This window comes from Cuculus canorus, chromosome 4, assembly GCF_017976375.1.
Source record: "Cuculus canorus isolate bCucCan1 chromosome 4, bCucCan1.pri, whole genome shotgun sequence".
In the NCBI taxonomy this organism is placed as follows: Eukaryota; Metazoa; Chordata; class Aves; order Cuculiformes; family Cuculidae; genus Cuculus; species Cuculus canorus.
The window spans coordinates 25,204,990-25,231,898 of NC_071404.1; the positions used below are offsets into that span (position 1 = coordinate 25,204,990).

Genomic DNA, 26,909 nt, shown 5'->3' on the forward strand with positions numbered 1-26,909 from the left:
GATGTGTACATCAAACTGGAGTCTTGGTTAGAAGACTAAGTAGTATTCTCTACTGCCAGATGGTTGCATTGCTCTTCATAGTCATGTTGTGTGTAATACTGATACAATCATATAGTCTTAAACTGTGAAAATAATTCAGGTGATAATCTCATAATCACTTGCTTTTATTGTTGCCAAGACATAATGGAAAAATTAATTAGTAGATCCTTAGCTATGCCATTTTATTATGAGTGTTAAAAAAAACAGAAATCCCATTATGGTCTGAAACAATTATTTCACTGTATTATTGACTCCTTATGTCTGACATTTAGTCTGATTAAATAGGAAAAAATGTATAAAGCATAATTTAAATCTAGATGCCTTTGGTTTTCTTTGAATATCTGTTCCTTTGGTAGAGCCTTTATCTTACTTAATAAGAATACTCTGTTATCATTGCTATCTATCCAATGCAGGTTCCGGAAGTACTACCAATGAAGATTATCAGAGCATCGCACTGTATTTTGAAGGAGAAAAGAAACATTTTCAGGCTGGAAAATTTTTCTTAATGTGTGGTCAATACGGACGGGTCAGTACTGGAAGGACGAAAGTGATAGTCAAGTGTTCATAGAAACTGTTCGAAACACAGTACTTCAAAATCAAAGAAGTTTATAGTAGACTTTAGCTGCCTTAACTGATAACATACTGGTATTTTAAAACAGTGTAAAAACCGTAGGTAATCTATTCATACCTACAGCTATCTACATTGTATTCTATGAATAGTTGGGTTGTAGAGGGGTTACGATGGTGCATTAGTCATTAATTTCTTCTCACCCTATTGCTGTGAACATCTTTCACAGTTAGAAGAAGGTGTACTTCAGAGTTTGGCAAAGACTTAACTCTTCTTCTTGCAGAGGTATCTATGTAAGAGCAGCTGCTACCTCTACAGTGTATGTGGTTATCCTTATGGCTGTAAAATATAGTCAGGATAAGCATTCAGTGTGGCACTTGTCGGTCAAAACACAGAGAGAAATAACTTGATAAAAATGAGGAAAATGTTAATTTCATGTGTCTCAGTTTTAACTTTTCTTCTATATCATTTAGGCATTAAAGCATTTTATGAAAAGTCCAAGCACAGAAGATAACTTGGCTGTAGAAATGGCAATTGAAACAGTAAGCAACTTTGATAAAACAAAGAATTCTTCATCTTTTCAGGAAGTTTTCTTTCAGTATTGTGCCATTTTCCTAGCATCTGTGAGTGTGTTTGAGCAGATTGCAAATAGAAGCAAAACTCCGTCAGTAAAGGTGATATCTAAACATTAACCGACACTAGAGGAAAAAGTGTTGCCAGTCTTCAAAGGAGGGTTTATTAATTCATTCAGCTTTTTGTGATTATGTGTCAGAGACACCTGAGTTTGGAGGGTTTTTTTTAGCAATATCCATATATGACTTTTCAGTGATGCGGATTTTTCCAGTCTACGCACTATGGTTAGGGAGGTCAACATGCCTCCATTCTCACTCTCTATCACAGAATCACAGAATCTCTGTCAGGGACCCTTTGGATGGCAGCACAGATCTGTGATGCGGCAGCCACTTAGTTTTGTATTATTAGCAGGCTTGCTAAGCGTGTACTCTGCTCTATCATCCAGATCACATCAGACCCAGTATTGATCCTTAGGGTACACTGCTAGTTACTGGCCTTCAACTAGACTTCGTATTATTCATCACCACCCTCTGGGCCCTGCCATTCAGCCAGTTTTTAGTCTACCTTACTGACTGCTCAATCCAGCCCATACTTCATCAGCTTCTCTATGAGGAGACAGTATCAGAAGCCTTTCTGAAGTGAAGGCAGGCAATATCCACTGTTCACTGCTTTCATCTTCCACTATCAGACATGAGACCAGTTGCAGCATCAGTCTTACTGATACACTTTGCTTTTCATCCCTACTATTTCTAAAAATCTCTTTTTCTATCCCAAAAAAAAAAAAGTCTTCAAAGTTCTGTAGTTATCGGGTCTCCAGTCCATGCTGCACCTCAGTACGTGTGAACCTATTCTGTTTCTTGAATTTCCCTTCTGTGTCCCTTCTAGACAATGTATGCTGGAAACCTGCCTACCCAGGCCTATTGCCAGCTTCTATCCACTGTAACTTGCACTTCTTGTCATCCACACCATGCTCAGACTGTCTCTGTTCTCTTGAAGAACCCACAGCTTTGAAAATCTTGTTATGTATCACTAAAAATTTTTCAGACTCTTTTTTCAGAACAGTGGACGTGACTCTGCCTAGAGCTAGCACAGCTGTTCTTGAGGCCTTTCATCTCACACAGCTGTTGGCAGGGCTTGTAAGAGTGAAGTTTTGAGGTGTCTGATGCTTTCCTCTGGATCTAGATGATCCAGCTCAAATGAAGAAACCAAAGGCTATGAAACAACCCAGACTGTTGCTGCAATTGTACCATAGCTATCCTTGTGGACAGCAGGCTTCGGCTTGCAGTGCCTAGTTTCAGATACCTTCCCAACACTGAAGCAGAGGAGCAGTTTGTGCTCCTAGATGTCAAAGCTGATGAACCCACTAATCATCTGGTTTGAACAGACAGAGCTGTTTTAAATCTATTTAGTTTCTGTGTTTTTATGGAAAGCCTCCTTATGAGTATTTTTCCTTTCTCTTTCATACCATAATTTCTTCTGTCTTTATGAAATAGGTTGGACGGGCACAAGATGAAGCCCTAACAAATCAGCTGATAGACTATCTTGTGGGAGAGAGTGACGGCATGCCCAAGGTATTGTATTTTAGCCACTGCTGTTGTGTCATGTTGCTGTGCTACAAGATCTTTCAAGCTTATTTTGTCGTAAAATATTTGGTAGACACAGATTACGTTTCAGCTTGGTTTCCTTAAGAAGCAAGACTTATGTGATCACTCTGTGAGTCATTCACCCAATAACTTTAGTTTCAGAAAGATAAGAAAGGAATTAACTATCTTAGGTAAAATCGTCGTTCTCCAGGCTTTATGAAAGCAGGTAGTTGGACACAGGAGATTCAAATTAACATTCATGCCGAGGGAAAGAGACAAAACTTGGCTGTTTGTTCATGCCGGTAGCCAGCTGGCTGTTGCCTTTCCTAGATGGACAGTCAGCACATGTGCATCTCAAGACTAGCTGCAGCACTGATCTCTTCTTGCAGTGTGAGGAGTTGATCTAACTGTTGCAGTAGAATCAAGTAAGGTAGTAAATAGGAGAGGAAGGACAAAAACCTAAAGAAGATCGAACTATGGTAGTTTCTGTATTCATACATCAACTTAAGACATAAAAGGTTGTGGATAGATTTTAAAAATTACTCAGCTCCTTCTTGAGATCTTAAGTGGTTAATGACCGTGTCCTCAAAAAGAGCTTAGCCCAAAACAACTCTGTTTTAAAATGTGAAAAGAAAGGAAAAATTTGGTACTTGGGTTCTTTGAGTAAGTAACTGCTTCATATGGATGCCCATACGACAGTTCAACCTTATTTTAAAAAAATTATCTCTTTTTATTTCCCATCATGTAGAAGTATTTAGTTTAAAGTTTAATTGATAATTCATAATGTCAGTTTCATCTGTGGATACAGGCTGTAGTTCTGTAAACTAAAACAGTTTCTGTTGTATATTGTAGAATGCAATTATCTATTTAATTTTGAAGCTTTTTGGTGACAGACCTTCCTAACATGGAAGTTTTGATTACCAGTAAGAGAATAAAATACTGTGGATACTGATTTTTACATTGTTGCTCATGATTATCATAAAAAAATCTTCTTTGCTTCCTTAGAACCTTACATGCTTCTATTTTATGCTATTTAGGAGGTGCTTTGTGAGATAAAAGGTGCTATGAGGATTCTTTTAATATCATACAATCAATTAATAAAATTGCCATTGCCCTTTCTTCTGGGTTTCCTGCTCCTTTGTTAAAAGCAAATCATCCACTGCGTGCAATAAAAGGCTTTTGGCAGACTGGTAGACTGTTCATCTTTTTCTCTTTTGAATATATGGATTTGGGAGTTGGAAGATACTTGCTGACAAATTTTTTTCTATTAGTTGTCAGTGCCGTAGGTTTGATAATAAACAAGAGGTTTGTTCACGAACTAAGTACGGTCAAGAACTAACATAGATTAGATTTGTGCTCTATATACAATAAAAGGAGTAGATTTTTACCGTATTCTGTTGGTATGATTTTTTTCCCAGGACAGATTAAGAATATCCACTCTAAGTATCATGTTTGACATCAGAACAGCAGCATTTGCATTTGAGATGACAAAAGGCTCTTTTGTAGTATGACTACTGATGGGTGTCTGATTTCTCTGAGTTTGAGCTGTAGTAAAACAGGCTTCACAGTCCATTTTTGGCTTTGATGTCCATAAAGCTTATGGTACAGTTGGTCATTTGGGCTTGAGTTCATAGAACTCAGTATCTGAGGCACTTCAGGTTTTACTGCATGTTACAGCAGAGCTTGGATGTGCGCTAAGGAGTGTTGCAGCCATGTTTTTCTACTGAGAAAGCCAGACCTCAGGTGGGGACATTGCAATCTACAATTAATTCCTTGGACAAGGAATTTAAGGTCTCGTACAAACTCGGAGTAAATACAGTCAGGTGCAAAATGATATATATGGAAGAATAAGTTCTGCCTCACTGAGAGGAGTAAGGTTTGGCAGTGATGGAGATGACATGGTGTTGGTGCAGTAACTTCATTTTATTGTTAATATTACAACTGTGGTTCATAATGCTGTTATGAGATTAGAAATTCTGGCTCTTTCCTCTTTATATGGTGCCTAGAGATTAAGGGTTTGACCTTTTAGATTTTTAGAGACACTGGACAATTGATGGCCAAGTCAGCCTTGCTTTTATATTTTTTTTTTTAAATAAACCACACCTCTTCTATCTTTATCTAATAATAGCCCAGTGGATGTTCTTATTTACCTCTTATTATTTACTTGTAATTTGAAATGTGAACATTAATAAAATTATGAAAGAAGCAAAACATAGTGAAACAAACAAGGTTCAACTGCAAGTGTACAGAAGAGAATTAAGCTTTTAGAGGCATTAGATGAAAAATCTGTGCAGCATCAGTGTAAGCAAAAGTATTTTCATATTTATGCTGAATGTTAGGAGAACAGAAACTGTGGCATCCAGTCTCTTTCTAAGAGTGGCAGCCCAGCCATCTGGTTGAAAGAAGTGCATAGGACTGGGTGAGGAAAGTGAGCTGCAGCAGGATCTCCAGAGTGAAGAGATTCTAAGGGTTTAGAAAAAACTCAGGAATTTGGGGAATGCCATAATTGCCATATTTAGTATTGTTTTGAACTGCAATGTAGAGTTTTCTTTTCCTTGTTTAAAAGCTCTCTCTTGTTCTTTTAAATGCGTTAATCCAATCTTCTGTAGTCTCTCTCAGTGAGTAACAAAATTTTAATTTATTGAATCATAGAATCATAGAATGGTTTGGGTTGGAAGGGAACTTAAAGATCATCTTACATACTTGTTTTAAAAATCTACTTAAAAACAATCTTTATCCCTATTATGCTATGGAGACAGTGGCTTTGAAATTATCAAGCAAATAGGGGTTTTTTTAGAGAATAACAGCTTTTACGTGATAGTGTTCTTGTAAAGCTTTAAGTAAGAGTGAACTTAAAGTAGCCATGCAGCAGAAACTTGCTAATCCTTTCAAGCGCTGATCTTCAAATCAGATCATTGCTTGCAGCAGCCCGATTACTTTAAATCTTTGACAGGAAACAATTATGTGGGGTTTTAATGAAATACCATATTACCAAAATCATTATGCTTAACGAAATTTTGCTACACTACTGTTTGACTAATCAGAAACTATTTCTTAAATGTGTTATTATGTCAACTATTCTATATCAACTTTTAACATGTAAAGATTCTTAATTTGTCATGTGTGTTCTTCTGTAATTTTTTGGGGAGCGTTAACTATCAAGGTTCTGCTGTTTTCTGTGTGCATATTTTCTAAGTACATGTGTTTTAAAAAGCAAAACTAAATTAAAATCATAGCTATTGCTGTTAAAATCAATTAGATTGCAGTAATCTACAGATTAGGAAATATCTTGTCAACTGAAAAATTCCTTGCTGTATTTTTTTCTTTTTAAACTGGCTAACTTGAAAGGTAAGAATCTGAAAGTAAAAAACAAGACTATTTTTAGTTAAATGCCTTCTACTTTTATATTTTTTCTACTTATGACTGCCATGTAAGTAATTTGCATATATTATTTACATATATTATTTAAGTAAAATATCATTAGGGACGTGGCTAATGCCATAATGACACTGGTCCATGCTGGGGCAGGATGCTTCTGGACCAAAGAGAGAAGCAGCCTGGATGGGGGAGAAGTGCAGCCTTTTGCTGTCATCTGTGGCACAGCTGCCTGTGGTCAGTAGAAGGTGTCAGAAGCTGGGATGGAATACGTTGTAACCTACCGCTCATAATAATTTTTTGTTTACCTCGCTCAGGGAATAGCAGTTTTCCTTTTTAAGGCAGTTTACAATGGGTAAATAATATCCACTAATGCTGGTAGTTATGGTTACTTTATTATCCAGATAACTATTTCATTATTGTTGAATTATGGTTCTTAATGATGTTTGACCTTTTGATCATGTTTTCCATAAAATTCTGCTCCATCAGTAGTTTAAAAGTACTTACTTTTCATCACTTAATGTTTTTTATTATATACTGAGTTAAAATGAAGAATTTGACTTGCCTTTTTTCTTTCTGTATGCCACTCTTTCTCTCTTGCTTTTATTTCTGTGGTGGTTTTTGTCTTGTTTTTTCTTGCCTCTCAAGTAGAGAGTTACTTTGCAGTCCTCTTCTTTGTAAGGAAGTGTCTTTATGTCTTATAATAATTTTCTTCCTTTTAATTTCTGCACTTTTTTTTTTTGATGTATTTTTGGGATTTGCATACAAAACTCACCCAGTATTCCAGAGAACAGCACAACATTGATTAATACCATTCTTTTTATGTAAACCTTTCTACCATTTTAACATACAATACACATTGTTGGTGTTTGGGTTTTATTAATAATATTGCTGAATTAGTTGGTTTGGGTTTTTTTAATAAGCTGTCTGCAAAGCTACTGGCAATTTTCCTGATTCATCTGTATTTCAGTTTAAATTATACCATTACATGCAACGTTTCAGCTTAATTTAATCTTGATTTACAAGTTAAAGATTGTCACCCACAGATTTCACTTTTTGTTGATCGCTGCATGAAAGAGTGGCACTAGCTCAGGGTTTTTTTCACTTAAGAGTTCCTTTTCATTGTAAGCAAGGTAATTATATTTTGTATTATAGCTGTACTTTTAGGAATTACGTCTTTTAAGAATTTTCTCAAAATCCTTATGAAAGACTAATTAATTATCTTTTCTCTTGTTGATTTTTTTTAACTAGTCTGCTAGAAATTTGAGTGCACTTCTAAAAATACAACTCATGTTTTTGTTTTATTCAGTACTGCCATCTTGTTCTTTGAAGTTTTGTTTTTAAAACTGTTTCACTATTATTTCTTGATGTTGACTTAAGCTGTTGGATTGCAAGTTCTTGGGTAAACTCTTTGCTACATTTGCCATTCTTGAATTCTGTAATACAACAGCAGTATGGAGTACAGCAAATTGTAAATGTTATGCATTTTGTTAGCTGATTGTCCCCTTAATTTTCAGTTCTTTGAGCTATCTTGTGTGTCTGCTGTCAGGTCCCAGCACAATACACTCCTTACTGGCCAGGTTTTGTCATCCTTACCCACACTAAGCAAAGTTTGCATCTAGATCTGTAATACAATTTAAGCATTTCTAGCAAGATTTCAGCATCTAAAAGAAGTCCTTTCGTTCTTTTCTCGCACCATAAGTGCCCACATGCCTGAAGTAGTTGGGTTTCCACCTGTGCAGCTCTCTGTGTGCCTAACAATCTGCAGCTTGCATATTGACAGGACTTAGCTACTAACTGCCACAAGCAAGGCCAGGGTCCTCATCCTGAGTGTTTTTCTGACTATCCTGTCGGCCAGAACTTAGAGGGGAATGTAGTATAGCTAAAGGTGTTGATGCAAAGAGCTTTTTGTGAGACGAGCCAACTTCCTGCTTGCTTTGAAGAATATGGTGGTGGGATGGGCAAGTAGAGAAAGGGAATACAGCAGTATGTATTCAGTTAGCATTAATTGCTTTTGTATCATTTAATTAAGGATGCCAAGTACCTATTCCGCTTATACATGGCACTAAAGCAATACAGAGAAGCTGCCAGAACTGCTATAATAATTGCCAGGGAGGAGCAGTGTTCAGGTAAGTCTGTTTCCTCACACTACATCCTTGCAGCACTTAGGGTATCATTATTTTGTAGTATTATACTTGGAAAAGACGTGTCAGTGCTTTTAATTATAATCAAGTTTAATTTTGAATTTGAAGTAGCCTTTGTGAAAAGTTTGGGACTCATAGCTGTATATTAAATATTGGAAAAAATAAACTTGTGGAAAATATCTGCAATCCTTGTTACATTCAAGTAAACATAGTGATTAAGATTGCCTACAACTTCACTTTTCTGTATATCGCTGATCTTTCACTTGCAGTTTCTACATGTGGTTTCCCACTTGGATACTGATCCTTTAGTCTTTGCACATGATTTTTTTTAGTAGGAGATGTGCACAGGAGTTGATTTCTGTTGAAGGATCAGACAACTGTGTACTTAAGCCTTGTTTTCTCCTGCAATAGGTAGCTGAAATTAAAAATAGAAAAAAAAATAATAAGAAGGGACAGGGCTAGAAGCAAAATAGCTATTGCCTCTATTATTTGCACTCTGTCGCCATGGCAACAGCCCCACCATAACACTGCTTGCTTTTCATTTCAATTAAGTTAAGACTAATATCTATAAAGGAAAAATACAAGCCTCACGTACAGCCCAGGCAAATTATCGTTTAGGGACTGCTCCTCAGCATTGGGTTAGGGAGTGGAAAATTGCTTAAACCCTTGGCATGCATGGTCTCCCAATTCATCATACCAATGAATGATGCATTTATGTTAATACATAAGTAGGAAACGTAAAGGCTCAAGGGTTTAAATATTTACTAGCTTCTCTGAATCTGAAAACTTATATCTAAAATGCACTATCATACTTAATTTCATATTCCCCAATGGTATAGATGTGTTATGCAACAGTATAATAATAAACAATATTTTTCTTCATTAAAATCACCAATCCTGTAGTAACTGTTCCCTCCACAGAGGCATAGTTTTAGACCATCCCCCTCTTCCTTCAGGAGATTTCAGTGAGCTTGATTCTGAAGTTTACACCAATATAGTTTATTCTTTCCTAGAAGCCAAACTGGTATTTTCATTTGTGTGTGCCATTTTATGTGCAATTTTCCTTGAAGTTGTTTTTATGTAATCACATGATTTTTAAACTGATCCTATTATACTGAGAGTCAATAAAACAGCATGAAAAAAATAAAGTTGTTTTCCAGCAACTAATTCTGGAGAGGTATTTGTTTTCCTCACACAAATTCCACTGTAGTGTGTAAGAGCACATAACAAATTGCTCTGTAGAGTAAAACAGTTGCTGATAGAGAAACATAGAGAGATAAAGAAAAAAGTTTGCTGAAGTAACTGAATCTGAAAGTTCCTTAAAATGCTTCCAAATGCAAAGAGTGACCTCTTTGTACTCTAATAATGCAAAAAAAACCCTAAACCACCAAACCCAAACCAAAGCAAGAACAAATAACTGGCCAAGAGTAGACTAACCATACTAAGCACTGGTTGTTTTCAGTTGCATTGATAATGTAGTGAAATCCTGTGGTATCTGGACAGTCCTTGACAGTAACCTTGAATCAGTATAATCTAGTGAATTTTAATAGTCTCTCTGAAAGGTTTTGGATTTGTTTGATTGCCGAGGCAAGGAGTTGCCAAATCAAATGTTAAGTTAAAAGTATGTTAAATTAATGTTTAAACATCAGCTTTTGAATATCTGACATTGAAGAATCAAATGAGATAACACCTCTAAATGCTCTAAAAATACCATTTCTCCTGTTTGTTGTGTAAGCAGTGTATTAGATGTGGCACCTTCCATTTTTGAAGTTTCATTATATGAAATTGCCATCCACATATGTATTTTGCTACTGTTGGATGACTTCTCCAAGTGTAAGGGGGTTTTCTTATTTAACTCCCTGGCTGATAATGTTTAGGATGCTGTGACAAGCAATTGGTTACGACTTTCCGAAGAAATTGTCATGCAAATGTTTTGCTTTAAGAATCAGTAACTCCTGTTCAGCTTCCGTATATGTCATTAGTAAAGAAACTGTTACAAAAAAATAGATTTACTATTCAGTGTTCTATATTTTTAAGGAAACTACCGAAATGCACATGATGTTCTCTTCAGTATGTATTCAGAGCTGAAGATGCAGAAGATAAAAATTCCTTCTGAAATGGCTACAAACCTTATGATTCTACACAGCTACATTTTAGTGAAGGTAATGAATGGTTAAACTGAATTTATGCATAAATTGCAGTCTCTGATTTATTGAACTGTATGTACGGATGCTCCATATACATAAATTACTTTGTCAAGTTGTATCAGAGAATCCAAGTGCATGCTAACAAGGACAACCATACTTTTTGGTTGCTTCTGCCTCTTTGATTAGCATATTCTTGTATTTTTTTTTGCAGTCATACTCAGAAATATGTTACACTGCTAGTACTATTATTGTTATTCATAAGCAGATCACTGCTTTTCTGTAAATAAGACTAAGCAATATGGCTCAAATGATTTCTAGTAGTTAACCCATGGCCCATCAGAGTGTCCATTCAGCTCACAGCCACCTTCTGGCCTCCCTGTCTGCCAGCAGGCAAATAGTGAGCTGAAGGGCAGAAAGACTGGGTAAGAGCCACTGTAAAGTATCTGATCCCTTCTCTTGTGCATGATACACCTCTTTCAGCTTTGTAAAACTGCCGTGGGCGTGCAGCTCCCAGGAGGATGAACACCAAGAGCACACTGCAGGAGTTTTTCTGTAGTGGCTGCAGTTAATTTCATATGCTTCTTATATTCCAGACTCACGTGAAACGTGGTGATCACATGAAGGGAGCACGTATGCTTATACGTGTAGCCAACAATATCAGCAAGTTCCCATCACGTAAGTGCAGACCGCATAGAAGAGCACGCTGTACTCTACAGGGCAATTCCTTAATCATTCCGTTAGGAGTTACATTCTCCTCCTATGATCCTGCAGGGCACTGACAAAGTGTAAGTACACAGTGTGCTCTGCCATCCTCCACAGGATAGTTCTTTGATGTACAGTTCTTCAGGATGCATTCTTCACCATCGGTTTTGTCTGCTTCATCCACTGTAGTGGCAGAAACACTGAACTGCCTGAACCACACACAGAGTTTCAGGATCGTATCATAGAATAGCTTGGGTTGGAAGATCATCCAGTTCCAAATGCCTGCGATAGGCAGGGACACCTCCGACTAGATCAGGCTGCTCAAGGCCCCATCCAGCCTGGCCTTGAACAGCTTCAGGGATGGGGCAGCCACAACTTCCCTAGGCAACCTGTGCCAGTATCTCACCACTCTCATCATGAAGAATTTCCTCCTACTGTCGAGTCTAAATCTGCCCCTTTCCAATTGATACCCATTGCCCCTTGTCCTGTTACTCCATGCCTTTGTAAACAGTCCCTCCCCAGCTTTTTTGTAGCCCCTTAAGGTACTGGAAGGTCGCTATAAGGTCTCCTCAGAGCCTTCTCTTCTCCAGGCTGAACAATCCCAACTCTCTCAGCCTGTCCTCATATGGGAGGTGCTCCAGCCCTCCCATAATGAACTGATTGGTCCTGTGAATTTATCACTAAATTTTGAACAGTTTTCTTTTGAAAATACTTTCTCAGTACATGGAAAATGTAGACTAAAATGTAGACTTTAAACACTGCAGACCAGATTTGGGACAAATGGTTATAATCAAAACTTTCCTGGTGCCATGCTGAGCTTCAGAAATGCAAGGCAGTGAGGTGAAAACATGATTTTCTTGTATATGGTTACAGGAATTGCAGATTGTGCAGCTGTGTCCTACAAGGAAGAACACTTCTCATCAGTGACTTAGCTGTATTAGCTCAAGGTTTTCAACATTAATATTGGTAAATAAATATTTGTCATCATTGTTTCATTCTGTTACAGACATTGTGCCAATTTTGACTTCAGCTGTAATCGAGTGTCACAGAGCAGGATTGAAGAACTCAGCCATCAGTTTTGCTGCTATGTTGATGAGACCCGAGTATCGTAATAAAATAGATCTTAAATACAAAAAGAAAATTGAAGCAATGGTCAGGTGAGTGGTGTTAATCTGTGCTTTCAAATGTACACAATATCAGGGCTTTATTTGTAATGTTATTTTTGTTCATAAAGCTTTATCTTGTTCTCATGTTATTTCACTGTCTTAAATTTGGAAGGCTATGAACCATTTCCCCCTTGTCTGAAAATTAAAGGCTTTTCTGTTCTCTCGGATGCGATAATCCTTAAATACAATGTGCATGTAAAGTGCTTCCTTAACCAGCAGTAGATTTTTCCATCTTGTCCCTACAGACCTAAGTGCAGCCATACAGCTTTAGTTGTTCTCTTATTAGGAATATACATGTAAACTGTTAGCAGGATGCTCTTCTGTAATATAGACTGCTGACAAAATGGCTATGATAAAAAATGGAAAGACAAATAAAAATAGATGAATTGACATTTTCTTCCTTATCTGAACTTCTGTTTCGGTAGATCCTAGCCGATATTTTCTGCCACAGGAGGAAGCATAGGTGAGTGTATAAGAGCAGGGCAAGCATATGTAGTGCTTTGCTTTTTTTTTTTTCAATGAGGCTCTAAGCATTTTGAGGCTTAAGGACTTGCTGAGCCCATTCAGGTGTTTAAGGTATTTATTAAGTCTCTGAGATCTCCATGAGCTTGTCCGATAGCTCTGCTTGAAGCCATGTAAATGTTTAGCTATTACTGTGACAAGAAATTCATTGGGTCAGGCCTGGTCCCTAGCTAGCTTAGCGTGATGCCTTTCAGTTTTCCTCTTGGGAAAGCTTGTCTCACTTAGGATTTTACAGGCCTCCCATTTTTTTCATTTTACCTCTATCAGTCCTATCTTTTCAGGATAGGACTCTGAAGAGTCTCAGCTTACACAGCTATCCTCTTACAGACACTGATCCTTAGGGCTTTTCTCTGAAACTCTTTTACCACTTTTTTGGGAGGAGGCAGGACCAAAACTACATATTGGATTTAAGACGTGGGCAACCCGTGGATTTATGTAGTAGCGGAATGACTCTTGTGTTCCACCCTGCTTGATTTGCTTTGACTGATTTTAAGCAAGCTCATGTTTTCATAGCTTAATTGCAAGATCCTGCTCCAAAGCCATAGCAGTCCGGAGTCCATCATGTTATATGTGGAAACTTTTTTTCAAATAGGCCTTGCTTTGACTTCCCCCACCCTTATATCTTCTTGCCACGCAGTCCTTCTGGAGTTCTTTGAAGCTGGCTCTGGCCTGTATCAGTCTGAATATTATATACAAGCTGTGGATTCACATTATTTTCAGTGATATTTCACAAGCATGCAGAACAGCAGTAGGTTACCTCAGCAGTGTCCTGTGAGAGCTGTTCATTCTGTTCAGTATCTTTTAATTCATGCGAAGTTCTTCCCTATGACCTGCTTGTCAGTATTTCTAGAACATTCCAATAATCTTCTAAATTAAGTCATCAGTGCTAAAAGCCATGTTGTATCCTTAATCTATCAGTCATGTTTATCCATACCCGGCTTTCTTAAGTGGAAATAAAGGAACAGGCCATTGCAAGGGAAACATACAGGCCCAGGCTAATAAAATGGGAAATGAGGGTTTCTACAAAGTATCAGGATAACTAAGGAAGCCATCTAATTGTCTCTAAGGTTACTGGGCTGAACATTAGAAAGGATGTATTCTCTTCCTTGGAAAATATACTAAAAGTGAATCTAAGCTCTTCATCTATAAACATTCCATAGATTAAATATTAAGGTCACATAAAAAGTCTGAAAAAAGGTCTTCCGCCACCCTCGGTGCTGCAGTATCTGGATCAGGATCATCAGTCTGACAGACCCTTGGATGAAAACAAGCCTGTGAAAGGCAGAATTACAAGCTGTACAGTCCTAGCAGGATGGTGGTTTTATTTCTTGTTATTTCTGTTCTTTGTGGTTGCTCCTGTCACAGAAAAACACTGAAAGAGCAAAACCACAGCTTCATCTTCTATACAGGTAGAATGTGAGTTTTGAAAGCTTTCAAAGTATTATGATCTGTTACAGCTTTAAAGAGGTTGTGTTGTTTCAATTTAGATGGGAAAACAACCTATTTCTGAATTTAAATAATTGATGCATGGGTGAGAGTTAAAAGGAATTATCTGATAGGATATAAAATAGCAGCTGGAAATGATGGAAATAAAGGCAAACCCTTGTGAAATACCAAAGGCATTATAAGACATCTTTGTTCAAGTTCAAAGTGTTTGAAAGTTTTTTAATTCACATTTGTATCTTACTTCCAGACGTCCAGACACAACGGAAGCAGAGGAGCCAACAACAGGCTGTCCCTATTGCGCGTTCCAGCTGCCAGAGTGTGAACTTCTGTGTCCCGGCTGTAAAAACAATCTCCCATACTGTATTGCAACTGTGAGTGTCTGCAGGGTTTTCTGCAGAGAGTGAACACAAAGTTTTTCTTTCCATCTAAAAAAAAAGTTCATCTGAACATCTTTGGCTTACTGGTAGATTCAGGGTAGGTGGTTTTGTGGGTTTGTCTTTTTGCTGAGTTGTTACCAAGTACGTAAGAACTGTTGTTGTTGCCTTGAACTGTGACCGAGAGTCCTTGGTTGCCACCTACAAGTTGCAGGCACGGGTAAAATCATTGGTTCTGGAAGACTTCAGCTTCCTAAGAAGGCAGTTGGTGCTCCAGGCCTCCCCTGGACACCCAGCACACCCACACTCCGTGCAGCTGGTGCTGATTGGGAGAACACGGGCAGGATGGCACTGCTGGTGCCTTCCCGACCCAGCCATTTGCTCAGGCACTTCAGGGCTCAGAGCAGTAGTGGCAGAGAGGGATGCTCCGTCTGCAGGAGCTTGTGGAGGGCACAGCTCTGTTCCCTCAACTCCAAGCTGCCAAGATTTCAGATAATAAAAGAAGTTCAAAAACCTAGTTTGGGGAACACCCAGGGTGTAGCAGGAGTTTTACACACTTTTCACGGTGAAGTAACGGTTCAGCCAGTGACCTCAGTATTTTATATTTACCAATCCTTACAGAAATGAGAAGATCTAATGTTTTCCTTTCAGGATAGTTTAGAGTGTACTGAGAAGTATGGACAGGCCACATTTCCCAGTGGAAGAGACATGCATCCCACCATTCCCAACATCAGTATAAATAGTTAGACACTACCTAACCAGACTGTAGCTAACACTTTATTTTTATTAGGTTCAACTGGGTTGTCACACTAGAATTACAGAAAAATCAAAACTTACTTGAGCAGGAATCAAATGTTAGAGTTTATTAAAACTAAAGAATTAAATGTTAAGTCTTACAAAAAACTTAATAGCAATTTTTTTTCTTTATTGCTTTAGCAGAATAAGATGATCACTGTATTTTAGAAGTAGTCTCTTAAGGAAAAAAAAAAAAACCAAGGCTGTTAAGTATAGCTTTATGGGCCAAACATAATGTACACATTCACATCTATTTCCCATCATTTTTTTAGGCTGTCTTGATTAGAGTTCCTTTACATCGCAGAAATTTGGAACATCATTAGGAATGCAGCATCTTGATATGAGTCAGTATGAAAACAGCCTGCTCATGCACAGTGTGTTGGAGCATAAATCTCTCACTAGTTTGAGGTGCTGTTGCATTTTATACTATTGAAAAGGTACATGTGAATTCTTTCTCTCAAATCAGTAAAACCATGATAAACAGAGGAAACTGTTTCTGTTCAAAGAGGCAAATGCTAGGCAGCCCCTGTGTGCAGAAACCTGACGACACTGGATGTGCCGGCCCAGACGCTGTGGCCTTGGGGCTGTTTTTTGAATGTGATGTGCAAAACCAAAAATCCCAGTGGATTTCTGTACATCTCTAGTTGTGGCTCCACAGATAAAATTCTACACTCAACAAACTAGAAGAATTTTAAAAGCTGCAATGCCTTGTTAGATTTTTTTTAAAATAAGAGGAATGCAAATTATCATGAAAACACCACATCTTGTGGAGAGCTCCTTTTCTAGTTAAAGAACACACACAGTAACCAAACTGCAGGAGCACTGCTTGGTTTCGGGTTCTTAATTTCTCAGGCTCTTTAGAACTCAGTTGCTGAGACCTTTTCACAAAACTAAATGTCCGGTGTACGAGGACAGCACATGCTATTTAATTACTCATGGCTTTTGCCTGCAGGGTCGGCATATGGTACGAGATGACTGGACAGTCTGCCCCCACTGTGACTTTCCTGCCCTCTATTCAGAATTCAAGAAGTAAGTTGAGATTTTTTTCTCTTGCAAGATTCCAATGTTAATATTTTAGCAGCAAACTTTAATTTGGTACCTGATGAAGATGACCTGATAAGGGGGAACAGAGGCACAGCAGCAGTCTGCCAGCAAAGCAAGCAAAACACACTATCAGGTACAGACTAAGGTGGCTGCTGTCTCCTGTCCCCAGTAATCTTCTGTCTGAGAAGCGGATGGGATAGCTCTGTTCACATGTCAGGAATGGTGAAGCTGCAGAAACTTCACATTCTTGCCCAAGTTCCTTTGTATGTGTTTAATTGCCCAGTTTTTCTCATGCCTGTGCAAACAGCAGCAGCATTCCTATTGTGAGGCGAGTTCTGAAACATTAAAACCAAACCAACCAACTTTTGCTGCCTGTGGGACAGAGGCAGCTGTTGCTCCGGCCCGTGTGTCACGTAGCACAGTCAGAACTGTGCTGTATGGTTTGCCTCAAGCACAGCTGTTCCCTTGAAAAATGTTAGAATCATCATTTGACTGATCACCCTTCTTTTAAAACAGTATGCTACAGGCTGACAACATATGTCCAATGTGTTCTAAAAGGATTAATATTGATCAGCTTAAGAAAATAAACGATTGCACACAGTACCTCAAACCAGAAGATGGGGACCAATAAATTCAGGTATGTGCTAGAGGATTTTATTTAATAGGGCTCATTTTAGCGGACATCGGGAGTTTCTCCCACCATGGGAAATGCAGTTGCAAGAGTCTTAACTTCTAGCCTGTGCGTGTGCTAGATTAGAGGCTCAGCTCTAATCACCTAAGGCACGCAACCACCACTCGGTTTTGCTATTGCAAGTAACACAGCTGTTTAACGATTCCAGTTGTGAGTCTTTAATCTCGATTCCCTACATGATCATGTTCTCCTCCTCAATGTGTTCTGATTCCTGAACACCAGTTGTGCTTCAGTCGCTCAGACAGGTTGAAGATCTCAGTATCATTGAGTCCTTCTGCAGATCTACTGCCCAGTGTTTAAGCACAGGAAGAAAGATTCACGCTGACTGGAAGAGCAGATCTAAAGTGCAGGTTACATGACCTTAGCTTCTGTGTTTAACAGAACATGGCACAGGATAACAGCAACATTGCATTGGCTTGAAGTACCCATTTCAAAGGCTGAGAAGACTGCTCCGCCTGTACCACACTCCAAGACTTCAGTTCTGTTAAAGGAATGGTAACTGAGACTGAATAGAAGTTCCTCACTAATTTTGACATTTGAAGGCAGATCTATTAGTTCAAACACCTTACATGAAAACTTCTAACTTATAGGTCAAAGTAATGTAAAAGTGATACTAGAAAATTTTATCTACCACAATAACCTTATTTTTTTTTAATTTGTGGGGGTGGGGCAGCAGAGAAACCCTTGTCCTTTGCTGTCACAGTCTGTGGATCTTGCAATATGACTGCCTGCCTCTGTTTGTTTTCAGAATTGCATGTGTTGCCCGGCAAGCAGCGAGGAAAGCTCCATTGCTGCATCACACATCTTTTCCCCACTAGGATTTAATAACAAGTGTTGTTTGTATTTTGTGATAGCCTGTAAATATTTAGCTTTTGATAATTTTTGTACTTTGATTTATTATAGTAATAAAACTGATTGATAATACTTACCAAGCAAAGCTTGCATTTTATCAGCACCAAAGACAAACCAAGGGGAATTCTGTGTTATAACTTGCAAAAAAAAAAAATAATAAAAAAACCCCAAACCCCTTCTTCTCTTTTTCAACATCAGTTCTGAGCTTTTATGACTATTTCGATTAAACATTTCTTACTCTAAATATTCCTTTATAGTTTTGATTAACAGCTCCTGCAAGCACAGGCTCTTCAACTTCTGGAACTAAATCCCTCACCTCTTTTCTGCGCCTCTAACTGAACAAAAGGGAAGTTGTAAGAACAGAACAGTGCATGCTGTGCATGAAGGAAATAAAAGAGAGGGAGAAAGACCAAACAGTCCCTGTGCTTAACCAAAACTGTAAGACTTCTGTGAAATGTTTTATTGTAATTTTATACACAGATTCATTTCTATAATGTACAAATACGCGATTCAGGTTTGGGGGTTGTTGCATCCTGTTCTATTTACAGTTCTACCACATCATGGCAGGGAATTTACTTTAAAAAAAAAAAAAAGTGAAGTCCTAGGAAGACTTAGCATTAAAGCCAGGTAAGGAAGCATCACACTCTGTGTCCATACACCCTGTACTTCTATACCATGATGTTGTACGAGGGCAGTTAGAGCTTGTAATAGCGCAGCACATTAAAAAGCAAGTACAGCAGCTCCATCACCTCTATAAGAGGAGCATTTTGAAGACAATGGTTCTACTTTTCCAGCTCCATCACTCGACGCGTTTCATGTTCCTGCCAGAAGTTAGAAAAGCAAAGCCGCATCCAGAGCAAGATTTTATTCTGTTTATTGTCTTGTTTTCTCTTTTCTTTTCCCTTCTTTCTTTGTTGTTTCTTCATTTTTCTCTCTTTTTGTTGGCTTGGAAGACTTTGCCTTTTTTTGCTGCAAACAGAATATGCAGACAGTTTAAAATCCAACAGCAACCTGACAGAAGCGTAAGTCAAAATGCAATCAGTGTGAAAAGAAAAAGCCCTCTCTTCTCTTCCCCTCCCCTTTCAGGTGTTGAGTTTTTAAATGCCACAGAGATTACAGAATTTGCAACGTTCAGTCTTAAGGGCTGGCCCTGCTTCCTCGCTTTGGCAACGTGTACAAAGGCTGTTACTGGAATTGCCGTCTGTGATAACCACAGGCAAAGGCTCCCGGCTGCTCCTGCCCAGCAGCACCATCCCCATCAACACCTAAGACATAACAAAGTTATGAATGCTGTACCCAATTCCAGGAGTTCACAGTGATGTCTCACTGTGGTCCAACACTGAAGCAGAAGACAATGGATAAAATAGCTTGGAATTTTTTGCACTAGTACTAGTTATGAATTTAAAAGTTGACAGTTGACGCAGTTTATATCTACTATGATATTTTTTTTTTTTAGTTCAGATGATATTACAAATCCCAGAAAGGTAACTAAGAGGAAACAGTTTAGGGTGGTAGCATAGCACTGAGGAAACTAAGTCACCTTAATCATTGCATCACTTTCAACAGTATCCTGCTCATCCTCATCAGACTGGATCTCTTCCACATTCAAGTCTTCACTCGGTTCCAGGGCCACCATAGACCCTGACTGCTGTTTAAATGTCTTGACAGAATTAAGTGAATATGGAGTCAGGTGTGCCTCTTTATTATAGGCACGTGTGAAAGCTGCTTTGACCTGTTAGATTGAAAGGAAACACTATGAGCATCAGCTCAAAACCACAAATCGTCAGCTAACCAACTCTTGGCTAGAGATTCCACATTATCTTTCCTTTGGGAAGATGTGACCAAGGATTTGTAGAAAAGGACACAATCTCAAGAGAACCCAGAAGGCATCCAGAGCTGTGTGGTGAAGGCTCACTTTAAGCAAGTCCCACCTCACCCTCAGACAGAATGTGTATCCCCACACGCTTATCACCTAGGCCACCAATAGTTCCAGCACAGCTGTTCTGCTGCCACCCCATCTCAATCACTTCCACCAAACCACCCTCAAGCACTGAGCATTGCCACGCTGGAGCAGCGTATTCAGACTAGGGGCAAATACCAGATAACATAGGTTTAGGTATCAGCAGAGAAGATTCTTCTCTTTCCCTCAGCACTTGACCTGGAATGCAGGAGATCGCAGTTCAGATCTCACACCAGCCAAGGTGGTAGCAGGGACTTGAGCTTAAACTCATCTTGTACCACCTCAGGGCCCCCGCCACTGGTGTGGATTAGCTGGATATAGAGAAGCACCACACAAAGCCTCCCCACCAAGTCTGGTAGTTCAGTCTCACTGGACCGTAAGAGACAAGTTGCAATCCAGCCTCTCAATTCAGTTCCCACACCCTAACAAACACAGTTGTGCATCCCTCTTCCTTTGCACAATGGTAAAAAAAAGCAGTGCTGCGCATGGAGGTGACAGCTTATAGCCAGGAGCTTGCCTGCAGGAAGGTACCAGCTTTCCCTGTCCCTTCTGTGTTTCATTTCTGTGCTCCAGACACAGCTGACTCCCACTGATCTTTACATCAGGAACAAAGATGTAAGATTGCTGAATGAAGCACAGCCCGATAGTCTTTTAGGATGCACTCCCAGAACTACCATAGTACACTTGACATTTCATTTGCAAAGACTCCATTAAGTTAATCAAATTATTCATTTGCAGCTGCACCAAGTCCAGCCATCCAGCAGCACACCCACACCACTATTATTCTAGGATTTCTTTTTGAAGTCACAGAAGAAAAGGAAGAAATTCACTAGTGAATTTTACCTTGGGATCCAGCTTTGAAAAAGGACTGGGTTTGCCTCCCCACATGCTTATTTCCATGATATTTTCAACATCTTCTTTCATCAAGCAGTAAGAGTCCATGAATGTTATAGCTTCTTGTACACCATCTGTTCCGAAGTCTTTCAAGGGCTGGACAAGTGCATCCCGCAAATACGACAAATACTCCATGTTTACCGTCCTCTTGCACGTCTGGGTTCTTTGTGAAAGTGAAAGCAGTAAGTAAATCTGTAGAACCACCACCACTCGCTTCTAAACACAAGCAACCTACAGGTAAGCCCCCAACTGCCTTTCGAATTAACTGTGAGTTCTACTGTGCCATTCCTGTGTTTGAATACCTTGCACTGGGTTATCCCCAACACCGGGTAAGCACATCCCTAACTAAGAAACAACTTTGGGGGGGGGGGGAATCGTCACAGTACTGCCGACAACGTGGTAAGAAAGCGTCACCAACACCGTACGAGGATATTCACAGAATGTACACTTCCCATTAATGCCTTGCTGTACAAGTTTAAGTAATGAATTACATGAGTACAAAATATCCATGTCAGTATGAACCAGAAAAGGAATGTCAGAACTACCTGAGGCTCATATGCATTGCCAGTTCTTGAATGATACGATCATGTTTGCCTGTGGATGAAAATTTCCCCAGCCAGCTGGGAAAGACAGGAAACTGAGACATGTGACCTCTCATCAGCTCCCCGGGGAGAACACTTGCATAAATTGCCTGAAAAAGTAACACACACAAACTCAAACCACAGTGAATTGGTCTCTCAGACACCATGACCTGCCGCCCTACTCGTCCACACAAAAGAGCAGAGTCAACACAGCTCCACAATGGAAACAGCTCATTTTAAAGAGCTCTTGCTTGATTGTTTGTTTCTGTTAATCGCTTTTAGGTTAATGTCTTGTACCACCCTATTTGTCACCATGTTCTAAAATATCTGTGAAGTTACCTGGGCTTTAAAAGCCCAAAGACCACCACTAATCTACATAAACTCAGCCAGACCAGTTCCTAAGCAGTTTATCTGTTGGGACCTGCGCTGAACAGGAGCTGCACTGCAGAGGTCCCTTCCAACTTTGTCAGCCATACATTCTCTGATGCCAGTCACAATCCTTTACTCGCAAGTCTTGTCACCGTTTCAGTGCTCATCAGTAACAGAGCTCCAGTCCCCTGCGCCTTGGGAGAAATACTGGCCTGGAAAGAGGCTGTGATAGGAAGTACATAAATAAAACTGAGCAGCCTTGTAAGTGCAGGTCAGAACGAGTACATGCCACATGCACCTGTGCTGCATGAAGGGTCAATTAAAGTTTCAGAGGACTTAATTTCACGATACAGCGTGGGTTCAACAAAACAAATATGGCAAACTGCTCTATGTGCAAGCAGAACAGAGAATGCTACAAGAAGTGTGAACTACATCGGGCATAAAATTATACCGAAACATCGATTTCAAGGGATTAGTCTGTTACACTGGACACCCAATACGGCTCATAAAATGAGTGTCAAGTGCTCACCTGTGTTGGAAGAAGGTTCCAGTTTTGCTTGCTACGAATCTGTTTGTCCACTATATCACCATCACATATACTATCAGCTGCGCGACTCAGAAGTACCAAGTGCTTTTTCAGATTTCCTCTGGAAAAAACCAAAGTTGACTGGGTTACCAAGCAGAAACACACAGATCAGTTTTAGTCTAATTTTACTCACTGACACGACAGTCTATGTCAATTTAGGGAATGGAATAACTCACCCAGCAGCGGCTGGTTTCACATGTACATAGTTCTCTTGGACAAACAGAGGTGCTAGAGAATAATCATGGAAGAAAAGATCCGATTTGTCTATAAGAGACATACGAGAAGCCTCCTCTCCAGTTGCAAAAACCTTCCGGACAACATCAAAAGGGCCCTAAGTAAATGATATTTCAAGAGGTCAGTGGGTTGCAGGCCAACACAAACAGTAAGACACAGCATCGCATCAACAAAATTTCTGTAGTAATGGTACCCAACAACACCTGGGACTCATCAGTACAAGTTCAGTATTTCCTTACTAGTGCTCTACCAGTTTTGAGAATTGAGTTTTACTTCTGATATTAAAAGAATTACCGCCTAAATAGAGGACTCTGAAGGGGAAGTATGAGCTTCGTAATTGCATATTACATAAGAGACCAGTACATCAAAAAAATGTATACTCAGTCCCGGATTTATTGCTCCTCAACTATTTATGGCGAGTTTGACAGCTCTCCACATCTAGGCTACCCAAGCTTTGTTTGGAAGACACGTTAAATCCTAGCAATTATATCAGAAGCCAGTCTTTCACACTTACCAGTTTGATATCCTTCTTGGCTCTGCTAGCATCCGTTTTAGCCTCATCGTAAGTCAATGATTTATCTTTTGCACACCACATATTAAGATTATGTAAAACCTGCAGAACAAAATTGACAATTTGGTAGCCTAAGAGAAATTAAATGGAAAACTCGAGCAGAAAACAGCCTGAGCTCTACACAAAATATTGTTCAAATACTACACTAAAGTCAAGGACCTGCATATGACATGCTCTTTGAATTGGCACTGACCTGTCTGATGTCCTGATTTGCTGCCAGGATTATCTCTTGCATGGCAGGTGGTGGAATTTTTAAACCTTCTTTAAATGCAATAGACATCATGGCACCCTGAAACAGACACAATTGAGAAGGTGTCACTAGAGAATTCCTCTGAATTCTTCCCCCCTACAGAACACAACAACACATCTATGAAAGAGCGTTACCATATTTTTCTAGCTCTTTTTTTTTTTAAAGCACGTGTAACATATTTCCATTCATGAACAGAAGCCACCCCTTGTCATTAGTGGAAAAAGTGCACGTGATATCTTTAAGACAGACTTCTAGATCTGAAAGGCTTTGGGATACTTTATTGTTTGGAGAGAAAAAACTCAAGCAGCCCATTTTGAAAAGCAGAGTTACTCCCTGAGGCAACCCGTTAAGTTTATAGTGGTGTTTCCGATTCTGTATAAATTCTGCCACAGGAAGACAGAATTGATGGCAATTCAGTGCAGCCCACACAGCCACAACCTTCTTACCTTAATCTGTTCTAGACGAGGTCTCTGAAAACGAAGATCAAAACAATAGTGGACCAAGGAACGAATTTTAGGATGGTTTCGATCATTACACATACAGATGATAGGTATCTTTGTGTGTCGTATCAAACCAATCAATTCCTGGGATTTAAACACATTGCAACAGTTGCATTAGATACCTCAGAGAATAAGAATGTTTAAGCACTGTTAGACTCTGCCTTAAATCAGATCCTTGACAGATGCAAGTCTAAAATTCTTACTACAGGACTGATGTTTCCACACAGTGAAAAAACTCAGCCCTGTTCCTACTTTTTCCACTTGCTATTCTCTTCAGCTGCAATAAATCTGCTGTCTACCCATTTCCAATATCCTCTTCCAGCAATCATGTTTAGACCGTTCTTCATGAAGCAATTAAGATCAACAGTCCAGAGCAAAGGTGTCCACCTGCAGAACTAGATTCACTTGCCCCAAGGCCAGTTTGACCTGGCCTCCACCCAGCAGGAGCACACATCTTTCTGACTGCACTGTGCTAAACGATCCAGAAGCAAAGATCAGCTCTTCCCCCTTCAAAGAGTTCAACCCTGAGGCTTCAGCATTATTATGTCTTACCAAAACAAACTTTGCTTGCTCTAGCAAAAGTGAAATTCAGTTCAATTTCATATTCCTGCAATGTAAGTGTCTGCATCTGAGTTAAAGGCCTGTATGCCCTTTATTATCAAAATATTGCATGTGACCACAGGAAACCTTCAGAAGCTAAAACTGGAACTGCTAAGGAGAACAAGTATAACACTGCCTCTACCACATTGTTTATCCAGTATTACTGCCTAATGAAGAGAGCAGCCATCCGGGTCAGATTACAAACCTCCTGCTGCAGGTAGATGTCAGCTGAGGATAAATTCACCTGCCCAGGAACAAACATCCAAAGTGCACACACCTAAGTTTGCCACTCCAGGTTTCTTTTACAGAAGTGTATTTCCCCACCTCTACCAATGCATAATTCTTCTTACATGAAAACAGATTTCTAAAACAGGCCAAAAACTGTACCCTATGGACCATGTGTTGAGGACAAAAAAGACTGGCTTGAAGTATTTTGTGCTGTATATGGTATGTGCTCTAAGCAATGGCATTAGCTATTAACTACAACAGTTTCACCTGAATCCCTCCTCTGTCTTCATTGCCTGCCATACCATCCACTTCATCCATGATCAATACATGTTTCCCGCTAACTGATGAAGATGTGCCTGAAAATGAATATGGACAAGAAAATGAGATGAGAATAAAATAGGGTCTTGCTCAGAGTTTTACCCAATTCTTTATAGGTTAGGTAAGCCCATCCTGGACAACTGAGGTGGTGATGAACCCCTTCCTTCACCACCTGATCACAGGAATCTATGTTCACAGGACAAATCTGACTATACCCTCATGTCATCTTCCAAGAAATAAATCCCACACAACAGAAGAGCAACTGCAGCCTTCTTGAGTAGGTTGTGCAGATTAATAACCAACTCTACTGATAGCAGGATTTAATTCTACAACTGAAGATGAAATAAAAGAGCTTCGTAAACACAGCCATCTCTATTACAGCTGGATCCCTCCATGTGATGAGCAAGTTAAATTCCTAATACTGTTGTTTAATAAGGAAGCTCTCTGTCCCTCCTGTAACTGGACTCTTAACACAACCAGAATTGTCCTTCAAACAACAGACCTACCAGAACAGAAGTCTGCAATGCTTGTGTTGTTAAGTGATTCGGCAACTACTTCCTTTAGACTGTTCTTACTGCGGGTGTCACTGGCGTTCAGCTCCACGTAGCTATATCCCAGCTCCTAGTCCAAACACGTAAGCCAAAAAATGAGAACACAGATCAGTGAAAGAGCATACGCATACTCAGAATTAGAAATAGTATCTCAGAGTTCCAGAAGAAAGCTCATACAATACCGTTTTAATGTATAATTTGTGGCTTTGATTCCTTTTTCCCCTTATGCTCCTTTTCTCTTGCACTTCAAAAACATTTATAACCAGACACAGAACAGATATGCCCAAAAGAACTTTCTTTTAAGGGAGAAGTGGGAAGCGAGTGGCACAGATTTTATTCTGAAGGATTAACACAACTGCCATTGGGGACAGAAACAGAACTACAAGCCAAAGCTGGCTAAGCTTCCTGGTATTTCCAGCTGCGTATCAAAGTCTTATGCAGGAAGAGTCAGACAAAAAAAAAATGCCACATGCCTCTGAAAGCTGAAGGAAAAGACGCTTTGAACTACCTAAGATCTAGGAAACAGCACTCCTATACACTCCCCAGCATTCCTAATGCTTTAGAACAGGGCTGGTCTCTGAAAGAACTTAAGCCAACTCCTCCTTTATCAGCAAATTCCCTGCCAGGGCCACGTAGCAGTGAGCTACACACAGCTTTGTTCTTGCAGCTTGACCAACCCGGTTTGTTGGCTACTGCTGTGGAGTGTAGTGCAGTGGTCTGCAGAGACCTGAAGCTGTGAGCAAGCTAGATTGCAAACCAGAAGCAGAAAAGACACATGCTAGTGCAGGCATAAGCCCAGGCCAGCACATTCAGCTTTTCTGCAGGTCTAGTTTGAGGTGTGGCATTGGCTTCTTGGTAAAAAGCTCTGAGACAGGGAGGAGGGAGAGGGACACATGGGGAAATAATCATATTATACAACTCAAATATTGAGGTAAGTAATCATTCCTTCCCAGCACAAAGATCAGATAGTTGACAATAGCTCTTAACCCTTCCAAACTGGCAGCATCAGAGTCTAAGAAAGTCCTTGCAAGTCAAAGAACAAGAAAATAATCTTTAACTTGACACAACACCACTATTAATGAGTTCCCAGCTGCTTCTCATGACATAGTTAGTGGAACACAGTTTTCCAGCTAAGCAAGGAACAAGTAATTTCTAAATTCAGGTTTAGAAGGAGACACAGAGCCCTGTCAACTTCTCTTATCCTAAAGTAGTATTTGAATTTAGAATGAGTCTGGGAAAAATATCT

At 39.5% G+C, this 26,909-nt stretch overlaps 2 protein-coding genes across 4 annotated transcripts in view; one reads left to right on the plus strand and one right to left on the minus strand.

Moving 5' to 3' along the window:
- Positions 1-18,051, plus strand: part of WDR19 (WD repeat domain 19) — a 43,724-nt gene extending 25,673 nt beyond the window's left edge. The window contains exons 27-37 of one of the 3 annotated variants that reach the window (XM_054064606.1): positions 453-565; positions 1,081-1,149; positions 2,674-2,751; positions 8,171-8,267; positions 10,320-10,444; positions 11,023-11,104; positions 12,138-12,288; positions 14,513-14,636; positions 16,387-16,463; positions 16,995-17,115; positions 17,918-18,051. In XM_054064606.1, the coding sequence (XP_053920581.1) occupies positions 453-565; positions 1,081-1,149; positions 2,674-2,751; positions 8,171-8,267; positions 10,320-10,444; positions 11,023-11,104; positions 12,138-12,288; positions 14,513-14,636; positions 16,387-16,463; positions 16,995-17,109 (1,031 nt within the window). In that variant the 3' untranslated portion in view covers positions 17,110-17,115; positions 17,918-18,051. Of the gene's footprint in view, positions 1-452; positions 566-1,080; positions 1,150-2,673; positions 2,752-8,170; positions 8,268-10,319; positions 10,445-11,022; positions 11,105-12,137; positions 12,289-14,512; positions 14,637-16,386; positions 16,464-16,994; positions 17,116-17,550; positions 17,685-17,917 lie in introns of those variants that run through there. The other 2 variants (XM_054064607.1, XM_054064608.1) reach the window with 2 other exon arrangements.
- RFC1 (replication factor C subunit 1) overlaps positions 16,040-26,909 on the minus strand; it is a 38,068-nt gene continuing 27,198 nt past the window's right edge. Inside the window, exons 15-25 of the mRNA XM_054064610.1 lie at positions 25,619-25,733; positions 25,062-25,150; positions 23,913-24,050; positions 23,410-23,505; positions 23,160-23,258; positions 22,588-22,742; positions 22,355-22,472; positions 21,421-21,566; positions 20,825-21,038; positions 19,562-19,753; positions 16,040-18,990 (exon numbers count right to left, since the gene is read on the minus strand). Of these exons, the coding sequence (XP_053920585.1) occupies positions 18,895-18,990; positions 19,562-19,753; positions 20,825-21,038; positions 21,421-21,566; positions 22,355-22,472; positions 22,588-22,742; positions 23,160-23,258; positions 23,410-23,505; positions 23,913-24,050; positions 25,062-25,150; positions 25,619-25,733 (1,458 nt within the window). The 3' untranslated portion in view covers positions 16,040-18,894. The remainder of the gene's footprint in view (positions 18,991-19,561; positions 19,754-20,824; positions 21,039-21,420; positions 21,567-22,354; positions 22,473-22,587; positions 22,743-23,159; positions 23,259-23,409; positions 23,506-23,912; positions 24,051-25,061; positions 25,151-25,618; positions 25,734-26,909) is intronic.